Genomic DNA, 23926 nt, shown 5'->3' with positions numbered 1-23926 from the left:
TTGCGGCAAGAGGGGGCTACTCTTCTTTGCGGTGCGCAGGCTTCTCATTGCTGTGGCTTCTCTTGTGGAGCACGGGCTCTAGGCGCAGGGGTTTCAGTAGTTGTGGCATGTGGGCTTAGTTGCTCTGTGGCATGTGGGATCTTCACAGACGAAGGATCGAACCTGTGTCCCCTGCATTGGCAGGCGGATTCTTAACCACTGCGCCAGCAGGGAAGTCCCTGTACCTCAGTTTTTAAAAAATTTCAGAAATAGCAGAAGTAAAACACTGGATCACTGGAATAGTAGTTAGTAAAAGTTTATTGCACACACACACAATCACACACACACACACACACACACACACACACACACACACACACCAGTTTGCAAACTGGGGCACTCAGAACATGGAAAGAGGCTCAAAGGTATATTTTTATAAAGCAGCTTATACAGTGAGGAGGCAGTGGTTGTTTATTCTTCACAGTGGTTGGTTATACTATTAAGAGTTTTCCTAGTGATAGGGAATGGGTTAAAAGTGGTTACCTCACATTAATTTTGGGGAAGTTTAGGTTTCGTTTATGATTTTCATAGGCATTAACAAGAAGGGGCCCAAGTTAAGTTTTGCTTGTTTTACAGAATAAGCTAAATTAAGTTTTACTTGTATGACTAATCTGATTTGTCTGCTCAGGGAATTTCCAAGTCTGGGCTCCATTTGTGTTTGATTTTTAACAATGTGAAAGTACACAATAGTCCTTAGCTGGATGCCAGGCACAAAGTAAGCATTCATTTAGCCATCATTATTAAGTGGTGTGCAAAGCATTTACTATATGTTTATTTACCCCATTTCTTTTTTGTCCTCCCTCCAAACCTCATCTCATTGCCTCTACTTTGCTTCTCTTTGACCCTGAGCAAACTCTTAACAACCTTGGGGCATCATCTATCGCAGCCACAGTCACTCTAAGCCTTGCTCTAGCCCTGATCTATTTGATCTTCATTCTCCTGTCTCTCCCTTTCCTTCTCTCTCATTTTCTTCCCTGTCCTTCCCTCTCCCCTCTCTCCAGCCTCTGCCTTTGGAGTCTAGAAGCTCTGATTTGCTGTATGGCTATGGACAAATAAGTCATTTAATTGCTGAGTCTCAGTTTTCACATCTGAAAAATGGGAATAACAACATCTACTTTATATGATTGTTTTGTGCAGTAGATTATAATGTTCAAGTGCTCTGTAAATATACAGCGCCTTACAAGCGTTAGTTACTGGCGTCTCTCATCTCTATTCCCTTCCACTCTTCCTCTCCTTAGACTGTGGGACTTAAGTGAATTCTTCCAAATGAAAGGTTAGGATTTAACGCCAATAGAAGTGCAGATTTGCTGGTTGGTCACGCCTTCCACGCCTAAAAGAACCAATCAGAGCGTCCGGAGAGTGGCGCGGCCTCTCTCCACTTGGAGGCCACCTTTTATAGAGCTTGCACTTTTCTCCGTCCTTGCGGACAGCTTGCTTTCGCCTTGTACCCCAGATTCTCGTCCTTGGAGGTGGAGGTCCCTCCCCTTCCTCGTCTCAAGCACCCAAATTTTGGCATCGCTCGAGGTGAATGGCGGGAACCGGAAGTGTGTGCAGCGGCGGCGGGTACCCGGTGAATCGGTTCCCAGGCGAATCGCCGGAAGTAACAATTGCTACGGAAGGTTTCCGCCAGCTTAGCTATGGCGGCGATCCCTCCAGACTCCTGGCAGCCGCCCAACGTATACTTGGAGACCAGGTGAGGGTCTGGCCTGTGGCCCTGGGCTGGCGGAGGCGACGCGGAGACCAGGCTTAGCCGCGGGGCTGGGTTCCCGGCGCGCTCCTTCGGGAGGCCGACCTCCTCGTGGAGCCGCGGTCGTGGGGGCGGCCTGAGGGCTGAGTGGGGACCGCCACTGCCCGCGTCCGAGCTCCGCACCGACTCGCGCTGAGACTTTAGCGACAGAGGCCCGATTGCCTTCCTCTCACCCCTCCGTTCATTCATCCTTTCATTCAACTAACGTGTATTGAATCTACAGGCCGGGGACGTAGGATCTGAGGGTCAGAGGTGGATAAAACACAGCCTTGCCTTTAGAAGCTTACAGTATAGTGAAAGAGACAGATTTGTAAATATTAAGGTTGTAAGTAGAACAGTTGTATAAACAGATTTTTAGGAGAACACAGGAAGAAGCACATTTATTCTCTCCTATCAAAGAGTGATAATATTGAGCACAAACAGCTAGTGCCGTGCCCCTGATGTGTAGCATCACATTTAGTTTAATCCTCTTAGCAACTCAGATCATGTAGGTACAATTCCAGCTTCTCTCCAGTTTTAGCAGGAGAAGTGTCAAAATTTGCAGAGTAAATGGCTTGATTAAACCCATGTAGCTAGTAAGTAGGGGAACCTCGTTTGGAGCCTGGTCTGTCTGCCTCACGTGCTAGGTTCTTTAGCCCCATTCATTCCATTGCCTCCTTGGAAAAAGTTAAAAGTGATCTTTCCAAAGTAGGACAAATAACCTTAAGTAACTTCTTACTACTACAACAGTATAAAATTGCAATTCTGTAGTATGACCTTCATCCTGGCCTTTGCCTACCTCTCTCCCTACATCTGCTGTTCTCACATCAGCAGCCAAGGTCCAGCCATCATCTTTCCATCTTTCTGTTCTTGCCCATGCTGCTTTTCCATCAGAGCACAGTTCTCTCAGATGCTGCTCTTGCCCCTTGGCCATTTCCCCCACCTTCTTAATGAGAAAATTCTACTTTTTCTGGCCTCAAGTTGAAAGTATGTTATTTCTGAATTCACCTGTTAGTTTTTTAAATTACAACATAAATCAAAATTTAAATCCAAGCAGTTGTAGAAGTGTATAGAGTAAGAAGTGAAAGCAACTCCTCTCTGTAAAAATACCATTAATAGTTTGTTGGATGACCATCCAGATCTTTTTCTCTGTACACATAGGCATCTCTTTTATGTTCTATTTTTAAACAATAATAAGATTGTATGAACATATTATATATATATTTTTGTTCTGCAATTTGCTTTTCTTTCGCACACTAGTACATGCAGCCTTCCGTAGTATGGATATTTCATAATTTAGTCATTCCCTCTTTGAAGACTTAAATTGCTTCTCATATTTTTTTTTGTTAGGACAAATACTGGCATAAACATCCTTGCACATATTGTATTCTTAAGCATTTTTGTAAGTTTCTCCATAGAATAGAAACTTAGAAGTTGAAATTGCTGTCAAAAGGTATGCACTTTTCAAACTTGTATAGGTATTTTCTGATTGCCATTCCAAAAAGTTATTCCCTGTATTTTACAAATATCCACCAGAATGTTGCTCCGTGAGAGGAAAAGCACTTAGAACTGTATCTTGCACAGAGTAGTTGTTAATCCGTGTTGAATGTTAGGAGTGTTAAGGATGAATTGCCAGTAGAAAGGCTTTTAGAAAACTATGTTCTAGCACATAGTACATTTATTAATAGAGTGCTTACACTGTGCTTGGCACTGGGTATTCAGGCTATACAGAGTTGACTCAGTTCACACATTCTTGGAGCTTAAAGTCTAGGTGAGTGATGAAATGGAGGGGAAGGCACCTGTCCTAAGTCTTACTTCTTCCTTTTCCTTAGCACTACTTATAGGGGAAAAGCACTCATCACATTGGGCAGGTATAAAGCTTTGAAGTAATCAGATTTTGCCTTTGTTGTACCTTTCCTAAATACACACAAACTGTACCTTTTTTTTTTCCCATTAATTTTTTTAATGAATAGGTAGTAATTTACATAGCTCTAAACTACAAAAGCTTAAAAAAGATACTCACTGAAAACCTTCCTGTCTCCCATTTACCCACTTTCCACCCCCACCCAGAAACTTATATATGTATAAATAAATTTGAATTCCCAATTTTTTAATGTCCAACTTAAAAAAAATTACAAATTAAGTGTAAGATTTTTTTCCCCTAATTCAGGGGTTGGTTATATTGGTTTCCAATGATCAGTGATTTCTTGTATACAAGGTGTTAGAATTTTTAGTTGTCCATGGTTATTTTGCTTAAAAGAAGTACCAGAAGCCCCTGCATGTTTTACTCAAAGGAGGTATCTGTGTTTATGTTATTTGCATTGTGTTGTTTTCCTTTGCTGAGCATGAAATCTGATATTTATCATAATTTCATGATTTATAAGCTTGAAAAGGAAGAGTCATGGAGCAGTCCCATAACGTTTCTGTCTGCTGTGACCTTGTTCTTGACTGGAGCTCTACTGTCCTCTCCCCCTGCAGCATGGGGATCATCGTGCTGGAGCTGTACTGGAAGCATGCTCCAAAGACTTGTAAGAACTTTGCTGAATTGGCTCGTCGAGGTTACTACAATGGCACCAAATTCCACAGGATCATCAAAGACTTTATGATCCAGGGAGGTGACCCAACAGGGACAGGTACAGTTAAGTTAACGTTAGTTTCTGAAGCCTCATGCTGTTATAACTGAGTAGAAGGTAGCCAGGGCTCTCTTCCACATACCAGGGACTGGGTTAGTTGATTCTGGTGACTACTTCTGCCCTTGCTAGCACACCCCCTTCCCCAAACACACACAAGTGGAATTGACCAGAAACCAATCTTGACTCCTGGACTTTATAGAGTTTCTCATAACTTCCGTGTATTGCTTACTAAGAGCAAATAATGTTTGCCTGAATTATAGTAATGCATAGAGTAGTCTGGATAATCAGGAGTAAAGAAGGACATTTTCAGTGTTTTGAGGAAAATAAAAGAGTGGGTTCTTAGATTGATTCATTCATTTAACAAATACTGAGCACCTGCCTTGTGTCATATATTTTTCTGAGGTCTGGGATATGGCTGTGCCTAGAGGAAAAAAAAAACCAAAAAAACTTCCTGCTCTCAATAAAGCAGGAAAAGGATGTGGGGATGGAATTTTAGTAGAAAGGTCAGGGAAGTCCTGTCTGAAAGATGTGGTTGGAACAGAGATCTGAAGGAAGTGAAGGAATGAACCTTGTGACTGAGAGAAGAACATTCCCATGGAGGGAAGAGTAGACCCAGAGGCTGTGAGTCAGGAGCCTAGATAGGAGATCATGTAGGACCTTGTAGGGCATAGTAGAGACTTTGGGTTTTATTCTGAATAAGATGGGAGCCATTAGAAGGTTTTGAGCAAAGGAGTGACATGATCTGACTTATTCTTTAAAAAGATCACTCTGGGAATTCCCTGGCAGTCCAGTGGTTAGGGGTCTGTGCTTCCACTGCAGGGGGCACGGGTTCGATCGCTGGTCGTCAGGGAACTAAGATCCCACATGCTGTGTGGCACAGCCAAAAAAAAAAAAAAGGTCACTCTGACTGCTGTTTGGAGAATAGATGATGTGGGGCAAGAGTGAGAGCTGGGAACCAGTTAGAAAGCTGCTGTAGTCACCCAGTCTAGATATATGTGGTTGGACTAGCCTAATAGTATAGACGGTGGTGAGAAGTGACTGGATTCAGGTTATGTTTTGATAGAAATGGAGGCAGTGGGATTTGCTGAGGTTGGAAGCTGGGAAGGACAGGCGTGTGAGAAAGAGATGGTCAAGGATGACTTCAAGGGTTTTAACTGGAGTTTAGTGAAATGTGAAGGTGGAGAGAGGAGCATGTTTGGAGGGGGAACATCAAAAATTTGATTTTGGTTCTGGACACACTATGTTTGAAATGCTTGTCAGATCTTCTGGTGGAAATGTTGATTAATGGGATATGAGTGTGGAGTTCATGGAAAGGTTGGGGATGGAGGTATGAATTTGGGAGTTATCATTGTTGAGTTGGGATTTATTAGTGAAATTGGTAGATGCCAAGATTTATAAGTTTCAAGGGCCCTTGCTTCCCAGTCTGCATTTTCTCTCTGCTAATTCCTATTCCTGCTCTTTTGCCTTTAAATAAGCTTGGTTCTCTCTGTGGCAGTTTTTTCTCAGTCTTTTTCTTCCTTATCATTCTCAGTTGTCCTTTATCCTTTATGATGAAGAGGCATTCTATTTTTTCAATATATATGGACACATTTCAAAATATAGAATATAGAGGAAAGTAGACAAAAGAATGGAAAAATCACTCATAAGAGGGAATTTCCTTGTGGTCCAGTGGTTAGGACTCTCTGGTTGGGGAGCTAAGATCCCGCAAGCCACGCGGCGTGGCCAAAAAAGAAAAGAAAAGGAAAAAAAAAATCACTCATAAGTTTAGCTCCTAAAGATTCCTAACCACCATTAGCTACTCCCCCAATGTCCCACCTCTCAGAAATGATGAACGTTAACTTTTGGCGGCCATTATTCTAGACATCTTTCATTTTAGATACCTAGTTAAAATGATGGATAACTAGCTAGATGGAAATAATTTCAAGAGAATAGGTTATGTCATGCATGCTATTGTTTTTAAAACAGAAAGTATTTTATTTAATTTTGTATATACTTAACAGAAAAATTGACTTCCTGCTGTGAAAGATGAGACACTTAGTACTTAAATTTTTCTACCCATTCGTATTGTTTAGGGAAAACTTAGTTTTACTTGCTTCCTATGTTGGGAAAAACTCAGTTCTTCCCTCCTGGGTTTTTCCTTTACTTTTATATGGTCGCACAGAACACTTCACTGACACTTCTGGTCACCAAATATATGGAATTTTTTCCCCACAACAAGCAGTTCCCTGTGACACCAGCTGTGTTTGATTAATTTGCTAGAGCAGGTCAGAGAACTCAGGGAAACCTAAGTGCTTACTTACATTTACCAGTTTATTAAAGGATATTGTAAGGGATACAGATGAACAGAGATGCTTCAGGTGAGGTCTGGGAAGGTGCTGAGAATGGGAAATTCTGTCCCCATGGGGTTGGGGTGCATCACCCTCCCAGGGTGGATGTGTTCGTCTGCTTTGAAACTCTATAAACCCTGTACTATTGGGATTTTATGGAGGCTTCCTCATGTAGGCATGATCAATTATTAGCTCCATTTCTAGCCTTTCTCCCCTCCTTCCCTCTCTGGAGAAGGGGGTGGGGCAGGCACTGAAAATTCCAAGCTTCTAATCATGACTTGGTCTTTCTGGTGACCAGCCCCCATCCAGGATCCACCCAGAGTCACCTCATTAGAACAAAAGATGGTCCTAGTGCTCTAATCACTTAGGAATTTATAAGGGTTTCAGGAGCCCCGTGTCAGGGATAGGGTCAAAGACCAAATATTAGAACAAGAGATGCTCCTGGTGTTCTTACCACTTAGGAATTTACAAAGGTTTTAGAGGCTCTGTATATATAGATACATCTTTTTTTCTGTTATCTCACACCTGTCCTCCCTCCCTTGCTCCCACTTTTTTGTTGTTAGTTTTATTTTTCCTTATCAGAGTTTACAGCATTTTCCATTCTGCACCCGTGAGTCCCTCAGTTACAGTGTGGGTTCTACATTTCAGAGGGTTCAGTGCTCACCACTAGGCTTTTCTATTCACAAGTGGTAAAAGGCAGAATTTATTGTTGAGTGGTTTTTATTGCAAGGGCTGGAAGGTGTTATATTTTTAAACTCAATCATGTGTGAGAATTTCTGCCAGTTACGCTTATAGTTGAAAAAGATCATGGGGCTTCCCTGGTGGCGCAGTGGTTGAGAGTCCGCCTGCCGATGCAGGGGACACGGGTTTGTGCCCCGGTCCGGGAAGATCCCACATGCCATGGAGCGGCTGGGCCCGTGAGCCATGGCTGCTGAGCCTGCGCGTCCGGAGCCTGTGCTCCGCAACGGGAGAGGCCACAACAGTGAGGCCCGCGTACCGCAAAAAAAATAAAAAATAAAAAAAAGATCATGACTTATTTACTGTTCTTGGGCCAGACTAATTCTCTCAGATCTTTTTAGACAATTCTGCTCCATTGCCTTCTGGTTTTGAACATGGCTTTGGAGAATACTGAGGCCAGATTTACTCCTTCCTTCAGTTCAGGGAAATTTTTTTTATTTGTATTTCTGAATATTTTCTCTGTTACACTTACTGGATTTTCTGTTTCAGGAAACTAGTTATTCTTTATTTCATTGCCTTTGCCTTCCATATCTGTCATATTTCTCCTGAGTAAGTTAGATGATGTTTTTCTATTTTTTCCTGCATACACTGAAATAATCTCAGACCTTTACTCTGTGCCTTATTCAGTTTTGAGGCCTGTCTATTCTGTTCTTTACTGCTCTAATTTATTTATTAGAGCTGTCTTGGTGTCATTTGGCTCTCAGTCTGTTTTCTCAGCTCTGCAGTCTTTTCACCTTATTCTGTTGATTTGTTATCTTGTCTTTCAGCTCTTGTTTTCTTGGATTCTTATTTTTGTTGAAGCATCTGTAGCTGAGACAACCATGGAGAAGCCCTTCTTGGATTATATTTTCTCCCTTCTTTTTTTTTTTTTTTCCCGGTACGCAGGCCTCTCACTGTTGTGGCCTCTCCCGCCTCAACCACTGCTCCACCAGGGAAGCCCATATTTTCTCCCTTTTTTCTCCTTCCATTTGTTGTGTATGTTTGCATAGTCTCCATGCCATTTCTTGTTGTCAAATCCATGCTTAACGTCGGAACCTGCATTGACCTTATCTTTTATTTGCTTGGGTACAGTGTAAGTGGATTCTCTTTGTCACTCTCCCTACCTTTGTGGGACCAGTCATCTTCCCCATCCCAAATGCTAGGTTGCTTTCTTTCCATTTTATTCTAGCCTGCTGAGGGTGTGGGAGAGAACACCAGCTCAGCCCACAGTGAGCCCCTGTGGGAGGGCTGACTTCTGTTCTATCTTCCCAGACTCCATGCTGGTGGTGTCCCTCTACCCCCACGCCAGGCCCTGGGTAGCCCCTGAGTACAGCTGTAGCAGAGGAAAAAGAGGCCTCATACCTTTTTTTCGTTTTCAGCTGGGTTTCTATAACAGAAGACATATTAGCGAGAGAAAAGCATACAAATTTATTTAATATAAGTTCTGCATGACATTTCCTTTATAGGAAAATGAAGACCTGAAGAAGGGGTTACCTTGAGCGTTTTTAGGCTAGGTTTGATAAAGAGTGGAAAGTTGTGGGAAAATGTGAGTGGACAAAAGGGGTATGAGTATAAGCTCAGTGTAGTAAACTAGGGGAGACTTAGCAAGGCTTTTTCATTCAGATTCCTCTTGGGTGTCCCTCTTTCATGAAAGTAGGGATGTTCCTTTCCTCCAAGTATATGGAGGGGACCTCTCATTTGAGAGTCTTATGACCCACTTCAGAGGAATGTTAGAAAGTCCTTCCTGCACCTGCTGTTTCTCACATTCCTTCAACTTGAAATACTCATTATGCCAGGGTGCCTTATTTTGGAGTAGCATGTCCTGATCCCTGTCATGGCCCTGTGTTCCTCCACCTGACTAAGGTGGTCGTTGCTATTATCCTGACCTGCCACTCTGAGCGCCTGTGGTGTGTGGGCTTCTGTCTTCCAGGGCTTCTTAACTTCTTCAGGGTTGTTCACCCACTCCGCTTATTGGCTTCTGAAAATTGGAGGGTATTTGTAAGAGTTCTCTGGGTGACACTCCTTCTTTCCTGATTACTACTTTTCAGGAGTGCAGGCAGAAGGATCTCTTATTTCTTTCCCAGACTGACTCTTTTCAGAATCATTGGAATAAGTTTGTCTCCCTTTTCTTATTTGGTTGTTGCTGATGAATTTTTGGCTTTGAAAGAAAGTGACTTTTTTGTGTTTGCTTCATCAGTTATTGGGGAAGGCTGAGTCTAATTCTGCTTCAGTCCACTTACTTTATCTGAAAATGTCCTGTCAACACTTTGTTGTACTTCTTTCCTGTCTTCTTCCTCTTTCTTGTTGTTATGAGATAAAATTTTAATTCATAACACCAGTGAACTGAGAGTTCTTGATTAGTGTACAAGAATTGGAAGTGACTCAGATGTGAGTGCTCTTGTCAGAGCTTCCCTGTATTTCTGTAATTAGTTTGCAATCCTTCATAATGTCACATTTCCATGAGGTAATTTTAATGAAATTGAATCACTCAAAAGATTTCCAGGTAATTGCGTCCAGCCTCAAGTATAGTGAGTGGTTGAGCTAAGCCTGTTGGCAGGCTTATGGTGGAAGGCAAACAGGAGTTAGGCCCTCCTGGGTCACTAGTATGGACTGCTGGCTGACTAGGTAACGTAAGTTTTGCTTAACATCTCAGATGACCAGCATGTGGCATTCTGGGCTCTTCAGCAGGTCGATGTAGCTTTTCTATCCCCGATGTATCCTTTCTGTCCCTCAGTCCGGCTCCTCTGGAAGTATACTTTCCATGTCTGTCTTTCTTTTTTTTTTTTTAATTAATTAATTAATTTTTGGCTGTATTGGGTCTTCGTTGCTGCGTGCAGGCTTTTCTAGTTGTGGTGAGCAGGGGCTACTCTTCATTGTGGTATGTGGGTTTCTCATTGTGGTGGCTTCTCTTGTTGTGGAGCACAGGCTCTAGGCGCGAGGGCTTCAGTAGTTGTGGCACATTGGCTCAGTAGTTGTGGCTCGTGGGCTCTAGAGCACGGGCTCAGTAGTTGTGGCGCATGGGCTTAGTTGCTCCGTGGCATGTGGGATCTTCCCAGACCAGGGATCGAACCCGTGTCCCCTGCATTGGCAGGAGGATTCTTAACCACTGTGCCACCAGGGAAGTCCTCCAGGGTCTTTCTGATACACCTTTGCCAGATGTTTTCTCAATTCAGATGTCTTTGACCTCCTGCTTCATTTTAAACCATTTTTCTTCTTTTAAATTTCCTTTATTGTAATATCTCTATGCTGGATCTTCTCTTAGCCCTCTGAATGTCTTTTCTCTGTTTTCTACTAACTTCTTCTCTTTATCCTCTTCCTATAAGACATGGCATCCTATCAAGCTCTTCCTTTCACGTTTCCAGCTCTGCACTTAGCCTCACAGTGCTCACCAGCTGCCGTGATTACAGTGATTAATTATGTGCTGATTATGCTGTGTGTCACCTTCATTCTGATTTCATCTCACCTCTTAGTACCTCCAGGAACACCTGAAATTTAACGTGTTGAACAGCAAGCTCTTGTTAATTTTATTCATTTGATGAATATTTGCTAAGAATCTGTGGGGTATCCTGTACTACTCTAAGGCCTGTGAGGAGTATTTAAGCATTAGAAGCCAAGGCATTTTTCTCTTCGTTGCAGAGAACCCTGCCCTGCCAAGAAGACAGTGTATTCATTATAAGAGACAACTAGAAAGTAATAATATGATAAATATGCAAATGCATGGTGGTATGCTATGGATTATGTATAGAACATTTGTTGGAATAATTCATAATGGAGAAAAAGTACAGTGGAATGGGGTTAGAATGGGATGGAGTAATATTTTGAGGTGGGCCTTGAAGGAAGTGTAGAATTTTAACTTTTGACAGGACAGGGAAGGGCATTTTATTGATAGATTTAGGAAGAAGAGTGAATACAGAATGGAGGCACAAGTGACACACCTGTAGGGTGTGAAGGAGAACCCACCACCCCAGGTGTCACGTCTCATGCTGGACTGGCTCTGTGACGTGACCCAGCCACCTCTCCACGCCCAGGACAGATGTATAAAATGTGATTTCTAAGACCCCCGAACTGCATGCTTAGGGGAGAGTAAGGGAGGAGCAGTTTGGGGCAGAGTGCACAGAGTAGTAGGAGACAGCATGGGGGTTAAGGTCGGGCCAGTTCATGGAGACTCCCAGACGGGAGTTCAGATTTGAATTAGCATCATTCGGGGACCATGTGGGACTCTTGATAAGAAAAATGTGTGAGGACATTTAATCCAGCCGTGATATACGGCAAGGTAGTGTAGTGTGGGGGTGAACAGAGGGTTGTGGAGCCCGCTGGGCTTGGGGTTGAATCTTGGCTTCACACGAACACTTACTAAGTGTTATGTTAGACAACTTATGTGACCTTGCTGAGCCTTCTTATATATAAATGGGGACTGTGGTTATATGTACCTCATGAGGGTTGTTGTGAGTAGTAAACGAGCAGATGTTTATAAAATTGTTAGCACAGGTTCAACACAAAATAGGAGCTCAAAAAAGTATGGGTGTTTATTATTTATTTTGGTTGTTAATTCATTTAACAAATGTCTGTTGGACTCCAGGCATTATTCTAAGAGCTGGGGATACAATAATGAATAAGAAGGCCCTCATGGAACTCTCATTCTGGTGGGAGAGGCAGTGAACAAATAAGTATGTAGTACACTGTCAGGTTGTGCATGACAAATGATATGGAAAAAATGATGTACAAGGGGTTAGAGCAGGGATTCTCAGCCTTGGCAGTACTGACATTTTAAGCTGGATAATTCTTTGTTGTGGGGGCCGTCCTGTGTATTGTAGAATGTTCAGCTGCATCCCTGACCTCCACTCCCTAGATGCCAGTAGAAGTCCTCGGTGTGACAGCCAAAAATGTCTCCACGCATTGTTCAGTGTCCCCAGGGGGCAGAGTCACCCCTGGTTGAGAACCACTGGGATAGTGAGGGAGGTGCTACTGTGGATAGTGTGATTAGGGAAGACTTCTCTGATAAGAAGGAATTTGAGCAGAGCTCTGGATAAAATAAAGTAATGAACCATGAGAATGTCAGGGACAAGGACAATCCAGAGGGAACGGCAGTCAGAGGTCTTAGAACCAGAATGTGCTCTGCAAGAAACAGCACAGAGGCCACTGTGGCTGGAGCAGGTGAGTGAGGGGGAGAGTGGCAGGAGGTATCAGAGAACCAGATCATGGAAAGTCTTGTAAGTTGTGATGAAGACTTTGGACTTTGTCTGAAGTGTGATGAAATGGCACTGGAGGATTTTGAGCAGAGGACTGCCATGATGAGACTTGTTTTAAAAGGATCCCCTGACTTTCACATACAGAATAGACTGGTGTGGAAATCAGGAGGCAAGGCCGGAAGCAGGGAGATGAATTAGAAACTTTCATTGTTGTCAAAGCTAAAGCTTATAGTTTGCACTATGGTGATAGGGGTTCTGTTGGTTCTGGTCCTCTGGGAAGCACATGCCAAGACAGAGTGAGAAATCCAAGAGATTTAATGGGGTAACACTTGTGAAAGGTAAAGGGAGGAGGGAGCAAGTGTTGGAAGGAGAAGTCTTCACATAACAGTGCAGGTCTAACGTCTGTGAAAGGAGAGAGGGAAGTGGAGAAGGAGCCAGTAGAGGAAAATGAAGAGCTGCCAGTAAGGTGGGATTTCAAGAAAGGTGACATCAACTGTCCGATGCTGCTGTTGGATCAGGCAGGGTGAGGCCTGAGGATTGACCAGTGGATTTAATGACAACGTGGTGGTTCTGATGACCTTGACAAGAGCAGTTTCAGGGAAGTGGTGAGGGCAAACATCTGAATGGAGAGCGTTCAAGAGGCTGGAGAAGAAGTGGGATGGGTTTTTTCTGGAAATTGATGAAGAGAAATGGGGAGATACTTGGAAGACAGTGTTGTTGTCGTTTTTCCAAAATGTGAAATAGTAATACCATGTTTTTATGCTGATAGGAGTGATCTCTCAGAAAGAAAAACTGATACAGGAGAAGGGAAAATTGTAGCTGCAAAGTTCCTTAAAGGTGAATGGGATTGATTAGTATGTGGTGGTGGGATAGTCATTTGAACAATTTATTTATACAGTGTGTTAATAATGGATGAAGCAAGGTAAATGGGTAGAGATGTAGGAAGGAAAGTGGATTTGGTGATGAGAACATGTGAAAGCTCTCTTCCTTTTTCTCAGTGAAATAAGAAGCAAAGTTATCCACAAAGAGCAAGGAGCAGAGGGGGAATGGTGGAGGTTTGAAGACAGAGGAACTGGCGTAAACTTGGGCAGACTACCTCCCAAGGTGGACTGTTGGTCACAACCTACAGTCGTCTCTCAAAGAAAATGCTCAGATTATCTCAGTTAAAGGAGGCTCATCATCACTGATACTACTGTGTTTGCTTCATGTTATATACTACATGGTTTCCATGCATTGTCTTATTTAATTCTTTTAACAGTTCTGTGAGACATAAGTGCTACTACTGTTCCTATTTTTTGGACAAGGAGACTGGGGCTTAGAGAGGGTAAGTGTATTGCTTAAGGTTACACAGCTAGTAAGTGGTGGAGTGGGAACCGAAATCCAGATCTCTCTGACCCCAAAGGCAAGTGAGGAAGAGAGGACTCTATCTTAAGAGCTAAAGCTTCTTGGAGAACTGTAGTATTGTTTGCTGTGTTAGATCTGGTATCTGGCATTTGCCCTGGTAATCCAATAGTAGCTCCACTAGTCAGTTCACCCTTCCTACTGTTACTAACAAAGTGATTGTATCAATTTGGGATGCTTCTGGCTGCAAGTAACAGAAAACTCAACCACAGAGGCTTAAACAAAGAGAGCTTTTGTTTTTCTCACATAACAAAATGTCAGGAGGTAAGCAGTTGCAGGCACTGGCTCATCTGCCCAGCAGAGTTGTCAGGGACCCAGGCTTGCTGTGTCCTTCCACTGCACCATTCTCAGTGTGTTGGCCTTTGGTCTCAAACTTGTCTTATGGTTGCCAGGTGGCTGCTGCTGCTCCTGACATCACCTCTGCTTTCAAAGAAGGAAGATGAGGAAAGAGCTATGGGTGAAAGACAGGAGTGTGTTGTCCTTTTTTAATCAGGAAAGCTATAGCTTTCCTAGAAGCTCTACTCAGTGGCTTCTGTTTATGTCAGTAAGTCAGAACTGGGTCATCTGGCTACCCCTAGCTGCAAACGGGACTGGTCAGTACCTGCCTTTTTTGTCTCTGAGGTTGAGGTAGGCCATGGAGAAGGGGTTGGAAATGCTCAGAGGATATCTGCCGTATCTGTTAGAGGCTCTCTTGCTGGAAGAGAGGCTTTGATTGGTTTGGTTCGTTGCCTTCTTGTGTCGAATGCCCCAGGCAGAGCTTTCACGTGGGCCTCCTAATGGCTAACTGGCTGACCTGTGGCTGCTTTAGGGCTGGATATTAATCCGTGATTCCATCAGCTGTGGCATGGGAGTGGTAGGCACAGGTAGCACCAAGTATGGTAATCTTTGTGTAAGAGACCACTCTCCATGTCTTAGATGCCACTCTAGTTCATCTTGAGAGGTTTCTACAGTCAGTGAGCAGGAGAAGGAAGAAGCACATCAGAGCAGTCTTGGGAATAAGACAGGTTTTTTGTTTTTGTTTTTTAAAGAAACAGAAAGCACAGATCATAAAGAAAAAGATTAAGGAATTTCAACTGCAAAAAATTCTTTGCGTGAGAAGATCCCATTAAAAGAGTGAAAAAAGTAGGAAGATGGCGGAAGAGTAAGACGTGGAGATCACCTTCCTCCAAACATTTAGAGAAGAGCTAACACCTATCCTTCTCAAACTCTTCCAAAATATAGCAGAGGGAGGAACACTCCCAAACTCATTCTACGAGGCCACCATCACCTTGATACCAAAACCAGACAAAGATGTCACAAAGAAAGAAAACTACAGGCCAATGTCACTGATGAACATAGATGCAAAAATCCTCAACAAAATACTAGCAAACAGAATCCAACAGCACGTTAAAAGGATCATACACCATGATCAAGAGGGGTTTATTCCAGGAATGCAAGGATTCTTCAATATATGCAAAACAATCAATGTGATAAACCATATTAACAAATTGAAGGAGAAAAACCACATGATCATCTCAATAGATGCAGAGAAAGCTTTCAACAAAATTTAACACACATTTATGATAAAAACCCTGCAGAAAGTAGGCATAGAGGTGAACTTTCCTTAACATAATAAAGGCCATATATGACAAACACACAGCCAACATTGTCCTCAATGGTGAAAAACTGAAAGCATTTCTGCTAAGATCAGGACCAAGACAAGGTTGCCCACTCTCACCACTCTTATTCAACATAGTTTTGGAAGTTTTAGCCACAGCAATCACAGAAGAAAAGGAAATAAAAGGAATCCAAATCAGAAAAGAAGAAGTAAAGCTGTCACTGTTTGCAGATGACATGATACTATACATAAAGAATCCTAAAGATGCTACCAGAAAACTACTAGAGCTAATCAATGAATTTGGTAAAGTAGCAGGATACAAAATTAATGCACAGAAATCTCTGGCATTCCTATACACTAATGAAAAATCTGAAAGTGAAATCAAGAAAACACTCCCATTTACCATTGCAACAAACAGAATAAAATATCTAGGAATAAACGTACCTAAGGAGACAAAAGACCTGTGTGCAGAAAATTATAAGACACTGATGAAAGAAATTAAAGATGATACAAATAGATGGAGAGATATACCATGTTGTTGGATTGGAAGAATCAACATTGTGAAAATGACTCTACTACCCAAAGCAATCTACAGATTCAATGCAATCCCTATCAAACTACCACTGGCATTTTTCACAGAACTAGAACAAAAAATTGCACAATTTATATGGAAACACCAAAGACCCCGAATAGCCAAAGCAACCTTGAGAATGAAAAACAGAGCTGGAGGAATCAGGCTCCCTGACTTCAGACTATACTACAGAGCTACAGTAATCAAGACAGTATGGTACTGGCACCAAAACAGAAAGATAGATCAATGGAACAGGATAGAAAGCCCAGAGATAAACCCATGCACATATGGTCACCTTTTCTTTGATAAAGGAGGCAGGAATGTACAGTGGAGAAAGGACAGCCTCTTCAATAAGTGGTGCTGGGAAAACTGGACAGGTACATGTAAAAGTATGAGATTAGAACACTCCCTAACACCATACACAAAAATAAGCTCAAAATGGATTAAAGACCTAAATGTAAAGCCAGAAACTATCAAACTCTTAGAGGAAACCATAGGCAGAACACTATGACATAAATCACAGCAAGATCCTTTTTGACCCACCTCCTAGAGAAATGGAAATAAAAACAAAAATAAACAAATGGGACCTAATGAAACTTCAAAGCTTTGGCACAGCAAAGGAAACCATAAACAAGACCAAAAGACAACCCTCAGAATGGGAGAAAATATTTGCAAATGAAGCAACTGATAAAGGATTAATCTCCAAAATTTATAAGCAGTTCATGCAGCTCAATAACAAAAAACCAAAGAACCCAATCCAAAAATGGGCAGAAGACCTAAATAGACATTTCTCCAAAGAAGATATACAGACTGCCAACGAACACATGAAAGAATGCTCAACATCATTAATCATTAGAGAAATGCAAATCAAAACTACAATGAGATACCATCTCACACCAGTCAGAATGGCCATCATCAAAAAATCTAGAAACAATAAATGCTGAAGAGCGTGTGGAGAAAAGGGAATCCTCTTGCACTGTTGGTGGGAATGTAAATTGATACCGCCACAGTGGAGAACAGTATGGAGGTTCCTTAAAAAACTAAAAATAGAACTACCATATGACCCAGCAATCCCACTACTGGGCATATACCCTGAGAAAACCATAATTCAAAGAGAGTCATGTACTAAAATGTTCATTGCAGCTCTATTTACAATAGCCCGGAGATGGAAACAACCTAAGTGTCCATCATCGGATGAATGGATAAAGAAGATGTGGCACATATATACAATGGAATATTACTCAGCCATAAAAAGAAACGAAATTGAGCTATTTGTAATGAGGTGGATAGACCTAGAGTCTGTCATACAGAGTGAAGTAAGTCAGAAAGAGAAAGACAAATACTGTATGCTAACACATATATATGGAATTTAAGGGAAAAAAATGTCATGAAGAACCTCGGGGTAAGACAGGAATAAAGACACAGACCTACTAGAGAATGGACTTGAGGATATGGGGAGAGGGAAGGGTAAGCTGTGACAAAGTGAGAGAGGCATGGACATATATACACTACCAAACGTAAGGTAGGTAGCTAGTGGGAAGCAGCCGCATAGCACAGGGAGATCAGCTCGGTGCTTTGTGACCGCCTGGAGGGGTGGGATAGGGAGGGTGGGAAGGAGGGAGACGCAAGAGGGAAGAGATATGGGAACATATGTATATGTAAAACTGATTCACTTTGTTATAAAGCAGAAAAAAAAAAGTGAAAAAAGTAAACTGGAAAAAAGTATTTGCAAAAGCATTAACTGACAAAGGATTAGTATCTAGAATAATCCTGCTAATAAAATATATATAAATTTTAAAATGTGAAACCACTCGGTAGAAATGTGGCTGTTGACAGGAGGGAAGCTAAATAGCCAGTAAACAGGAAATTACGCACAGCTTCAGGGAAACGCAGTTTAAAACACACAAGAGATCTGACACCTTTCAGACCGACAAACATTAGAAAAAGCCTGGCAAAAGGACCTCGAGCAGTAAGGGTAAGAGTGAGAGCACTGTGGGTGGGGCGCACATTGGGGCCACTTCTGGCAAGATAGTTGGGGAAATCTAGTAATGGTGAAATGCTGATATACTGTGAGCCTGCATATCCCCCATGAGGTATAGTCCCTGAGAGCTCCTGCACTTGTGTTTGGGAGACAGTATAAGAATGGTTATTGCAGCATGGTTTATGATACCAAAAACATTGGAAAGATCCTAACTATCCATCACTGTGAGAAAAGATGGTGTTGTAATCGTTTAGTGGAACGAATGCTACAGAGAGCTGCGTGGAACAAAATGGATGAATATCACTTACAGTGGTGACCCAAAAAAAGCTAACTGAAGAAGAATATATAGAGTATAATACCATTTATATAAACCTAAAAACATGCAAACAACAGTACATTTGTTTAGGGATACATACAATATGTAGTAGAAAGGAAAAATGCACGGAAATGACAAACTCCTGGTCAGAAAGGGTAGTGGTGACCTGAGAGGAAAATGAGATCCTTCACAGCAGTTGTTAGCTCTTGGGGGAGTGGTGGAGTTGGGGTAGGGAAACAGGGTGTGTGTGCCTGGGGTCTTCGACTGGATTGGCCACACTTTATTTCTTGAGGGGAGGCTGCACAGTTGTTTGTCGTATTATTCTTTGTATCTTTTTATGTCTGAAATATTAAATACATTGAATAAATGTTTAAAGGAGAGGGCAGAAGAGTGGAAGGACTTTGAGGGCACAGAGTTTGGAAAACAGGCCTGTGCCTGTCTCCCTTGTATCTGTACTAGAGGAGGCACACAGCACGTTTTTACCACAGAGCTTCCTAATTTTTGGCTTTATATGTGATCATTGACATCTGTTGCCTGCTGTGCACCGGAGAACTCTTTAATCACTCCCTGTCCATTTCTCCACTATTCTGCATGCCCAAAGGAATGTTTTGATTGGAATTATTTGTCTTTCTGACAATTTGCTGCAAACCCTACTGAGTTGAATTAGGTTATGAAAAGATAACATATTATGATTAAATGGTGCCTTCGAGGCCCAAACTACTTGCAGTTGGTCAAACTATGCCTAGTGAGTGAAGTGGGGCTTCCATGCCCTTTCCTCTCATCTCCTTCCGATTGCTTAAGCCCCCAGGCTTTATCTGTGGCTCTTGACTGGCCTATCCTGTTTGTGGTGCCATTCATATGTTCGGTTTCAGTTCCTTGAGAGTGGGACCCTGAGGTTCTGGCAGTCCTTGGCTTGCAGAGATCACACTTCCAAGGCTCAGCCTGCAGACAGACGGTGCACTGCTGAGTTTCATCCTCATCATGCTCATTCAAGCCCTGGAGGTAGGGCTTGACCTTAGCTTGTCCCCATAGCCCTCTTTCTCCTCTCTCATCTTCAGCCCTAGCACTTCTACTAACCAACCCCCCACCCCAAGCTCAAGCAGGAACCTTGACTCTGTAGTCAGAGGGAACATACTGGTTATATAATTGCTGTTTGGAGGTATACTGGCATGTTGGAATTTTTGGAATGAATTTTTACATAGTTTGGTAGTTCAGTAATTTTCCAGAAGCATGGGTAGCCTGGGCCAGGTGGGAGGTTTCCCCAACTCTGTTAACATTCACCCCCATTCCTCTTTGCATGAGAACAGCGTTTTCTTCCTGAACCGGGGGCTGTGACAGGCTCCCTGTGGTGGAGCATCCTAAAAGACACAGCAAAGGATTTTTTACCATGGAAACACCTTAGCAGGGCCCAGGGGCCTCTGGGGGTGGACATGGTGCTTTAACATGCTACTTTCACAGCAGGCTGTAAGAGGAAGTGAGCTCCTTGCCTCTGGCCTGTTTCCTGTCTGCCAGGCAAGCAGAGTAAGCTGATAAATCTGTTCACTTTGTTTCAGGCTGTTTTGTCTTGACTGGTCAACTTGGAGAAACCAAAGTAGTTCAACAAGACATATGGTTGACTAAATAATTAAGAGAGCTATCTCCTATTAGGACATTTTTTCCTATGGAAAAATCTTATTTAACATATCATTTTTCTCTAACAACAAAACCTGGGTGCCCAGAACAGCAAGGGTATGGACTCTTGTGGATATATAAATAACCTGTGATGTTGCTAGCAAATCATTCCCAATGCCATGTTTCTTCATATTCTCCTTACAGCATACTGCTTCTCCTCCCAATGAATTCTCCCTACTGTAATATTATTCTTTTCTGCCACATTGCCACCCAGCACTGTCCTTGTTTCTCCTTAAGCTAGTTATCTTTGACTCAAATGAATTTTATTTTCCTTCATCTAGGTTAAGGATGACAAATAGGTTTCAATTCTTATGCCGCATCTGATCCATTAAAAATGGCTGCCTGGATTTCTGGGTTGGTAAGGATTCAGAGGCCAGTCTAAGCTCAGCAGGGAAGAGTGCTGATTGATTAGCAGTGTCTGTGATGGGCATAGGGTTAGGACTTGGAGCACTCCTGTCTAAAGTACCCATAAAAATGTAAAAAATTAGGAAACCTCTTAACACATCAAACCATGAATGGTGGTTATTTGTAGATGGTTAGATTACAGGGGACTTTAATGTTCCTTTGATAATGATCTATGTTTTCTACATTTTGACAGTGAAAATGTATTACTTTCATAAGCAGGAAAAAAGCACTCAGTGTTATTTTGAAAAGAAACGTCTTACCTAAATGAAACCAGTGATTTGAATGTGCTGTGCCAATGCTTGATTCTGCTGCTGGGCTGTGTAGTTGCAGTGTACTTAGCACAGTGCTAGGCGTGCTCACTGATTTTCCTTGCCTGTACTCCAAAAGTCATTTAACCCTGGACCGTAGTTCTTGGTGTGAGGTGGAATGTGGGCTGATTGGTTTCCTGTCTTCTAACTGGCAGGTCGAGGTGGTGCATCTATCTATGGCAAGCAGTTTGAAGATGAACTTCATCCAGACTTGAAATTCACAGGTAGGTATATGACCTGTCTGGACTGGGTAGGAAGAGGGAGTGGATTTTAAAAGCTCACTCTTTTGGCTGTGATTCAAGGTGAATGCCTGACACCATGGCCTGGTGCCATGTAGCTGCCCAGCTGCAGAGCCACAAAGAGCTCTGGTGGATTAGAGCAAGCGGCCTCAAGAGTCCTGAGCGATTCAGAGTGCCGATCTGAGTGATCTTGATTCTAACTACTTGTTGAATGTTGCTGTTACCAGCTTCCTCAAAGAAGCAGTTGACCTTCTTGAATTTTTGAGGGGAATTGAGAACATGGTCCAGAGTTTAGCAGGGATCATCATGGATAGAGGCTAGGGAGTAGGTGAAGACAAGGAAGATGAGGCCATCGGGTAGTGCAGTTGTTAGCCCTTGTGCAAGGGCAGAGAGCCTGCCCTGAGGGGAAGGTTGTCTGGTCGGGTGGTTGGTCTGGCTTCTTTTTATCCCTAGGCTGGTGTTGCAGATCCAGGCTGGAGCTATGGGGGTTATTCATACTCTTTCCTCTCTCCCTTTTTCCCGCCAGGGGCTGGAATTCTCGCAATGGCCAATGCCGGGCCAGACACCAACGGCAGCCAGTTCTTTGTGACCCTGGCTCCCACCCAGTGGCTTGACGGCAAGCACACCATTTTTGGCCGTGTGTGCCAGGGTATAGGAATGGTGAATCGAGTAGGAATGGTGGAAACAAACTCCCAGGACCGTCCTGTGGACGATGTGAAGATCATTAAGGCATACCCTTCTGGGTAGACTTGCTGCACTCTTGGGCACACCCAGGTCTTCTGAGATGGCCCCAGTGAACCAGTTTCCAGATGACCTAGAATGACACGTAACTCTAAACTGCATTTTGGTCTTGCAAATCTGAGACGCTGAGGAGGCCTGGGGTCTTGGGTGAGTTAGAGATGGAAGTGTATTTTAATAGGATGCTTCTTTTCTCTTCCCCAGTGCCTGTGTTGACAGAGCATTTGCAGAAATGCCCATGCGTGATTGTTCACAGGTTACTGCTCACTGCAAATGACCCATACTGCTCCTTCTTGTGTGTATCTGCTCTATACACTTGGAACGAAATGAAGCCAACTCTGTCATTTCGCAGTGCCTAACCAGCCTCTTCTTGCAGAAATTTATATTCTGGGCTACACTGCAGTCTTTGGTGGCTGACAGCTGTAGAATTCAAAACCAAGTAGTGTCTATCAGCCTTCTTAACTGTGTGCACCCCCTATTTCAGTCCTTTGCCTTTGTTCTTCCAGGGATTGTATGCATCTCTCTATATATTTTCCCTCTCAAAACCAGAACATCAACACTGCTGTTTCCGACACTTAGACATCCCACGCAAAGCCACATTGAATTTTTGCCAAGTGAAAAATGCATCCAACAATCAAGTTTCTAAGAATGTGTCAAGTGGGGAATGATAATGTGTAATAATTGAGAAATTAATTTATTAAAAAGAAGCAGAAGCATTGACCATTTTTTCCCCAGGAAGGAGTAGAAATCTATAGTGAGCATATGGAAAGACTATGAATTCTTCTTAAAAAGCAGTATCCTCATAAAGGAGAAGCACCACTTAAGTTTTTTTTTTTTTTTTTTTTGCGGTACACGGGCCTCTCACTGTTGTGGCCTCTCCCGTTGCGGAGCACAGGCTCCAGACGCGCAGGCTCAGCGGGCCGTGGCTCACGGGCATAGCTGCTCCGCGGCATGTGGGATCTTCCTGGACTGGGGCACGAACCCGTGTCCCTTGCATCGGCAGGCGGACTCTCAACCACTGCGCCACCAGGGAAGCCCACCACTTAAGTTTTTTAACCTAAGACTTTAGAGAAACTAGATAAGAGATTTTATATATATATTTTTTAATCTTTCTGATTTTTTTAGGGAGGGGGCGGTGAGAGAAAGGAAGTTAATACCTATGGAATACATAGAACTTCCAAAATAAAATGCCATTGATGGTTGAAATCACTGCTGTAGTTTGATTTTAAATATTGTATGAGGTTCTAACAGCCATTTGGACCTCTGAACCCTTTCAAGTAGTATTGCAGGACTGATATTAAAGTTTTCATATCATTTTAGGTTTTTGCATCTCTAGTAGACTTCTCCCATCCAATAGTAGGTTTGACTTTAAAAAAGCAACACAAAAGAAAGAAGTAAGTGATGTTGATTAGCATTTCTGAGTGAGGGGGAATCCCCTGTAGATTAACCAAGTGGATGTGCTGAGAGACCTGAACCATTCCCTGAACTTGGAAGAGATACACCTGCATGTCATCACAAGCCCAGAGGCAAAATGTGTTGTGGTGTTTGTTTTCTTTTTTTTTTTTTTTTGCGGTACACGGGCCTCTCACTGTTGTGGCCTCTCCCATCGCGGAGCACAGGCTCCGGACGCGCAGGCTCAGAGGCCATGGCTCACGGACCCAGCCGCTCCGCGACATGTGGGATCTTCCCGGACCGGGGCACGAACGCGTGTCCCCTGCATCGGCAGGCAGACTCTCAACCACTGTGCCCCCAGGGAAGCCCCATTGTGTTTGTTTTCTTAAATGGGTAGTTTGTTGATTGAAAAGGGGATTATAGCTTAAGTGTTCATCCTTATCACTCTACATATTTTGGAAATGGTGATTTACTTTATGGAATGGCCAAACAAGGTTCTGTTCCCCAAGCCTTCCCCATGTTCAGCCTCTTTCTCCATCTTTCTGTCTCTTTTCTCTGAAAAACAAAAAAGCAGAACCCATCAACAAACTATATAAATGACTTTGTAACCTCCCAGAGATGGTTTTGGGGTATAGAGTACTATTCTGGGAAAATAGAAATACATTTCTTTCAGCCT

The 23926-nt window shown here is 42.8% G+C and overlaps 1 protein-coding gene across 1 annotated transcript; it reads left to right on the top strand.

The window, feature by feature from the left end:
* The first annotated feature begins 1655 nt into the window (after positions 1 to 1655).
* Positions 1656 to 23497, top strand: PPIL1 (peptidylprolyl isomerase like 1). The gene is made up of 4 exons (XM_082849060.1): positions 1656 to 1732; positions 4244 to 4398; positions 21037 to 21105; positions 21647 to 23497. Exons 1-4 carry the CDS (start codon positions 1677 to 1679, stop codon positions 21865 to 21867), a joined length of 501 nt encoding a protein of 166 aa, XP_082705186.1. The 5' UTR covers positions 1656 to 1676; the 3' UTR covers positions 21868 to 23497.
* Positions 23498 to 23926: the final 429 nt, after the last annotated feature.

Source organism: Leucopleurus acutus (assembly GCF_964270905.1).
Source record: "Leucopleurus acutus genome assembly, chromosome: 10".
In the NCBI taxonomy this organism is placed as follows: domain Eukaryota; kingdom Metazoa; phylum Chordata; class Mammalia; order Artiodactyla; family Delphinidae; genus Leucopleurus; species Leucopleurus acutus.
The sequence above is the reverse complement of the archived record's forward strand: the minus strand, read 5'-3'. Positions and strand labels throughout refer to the sequence as shown.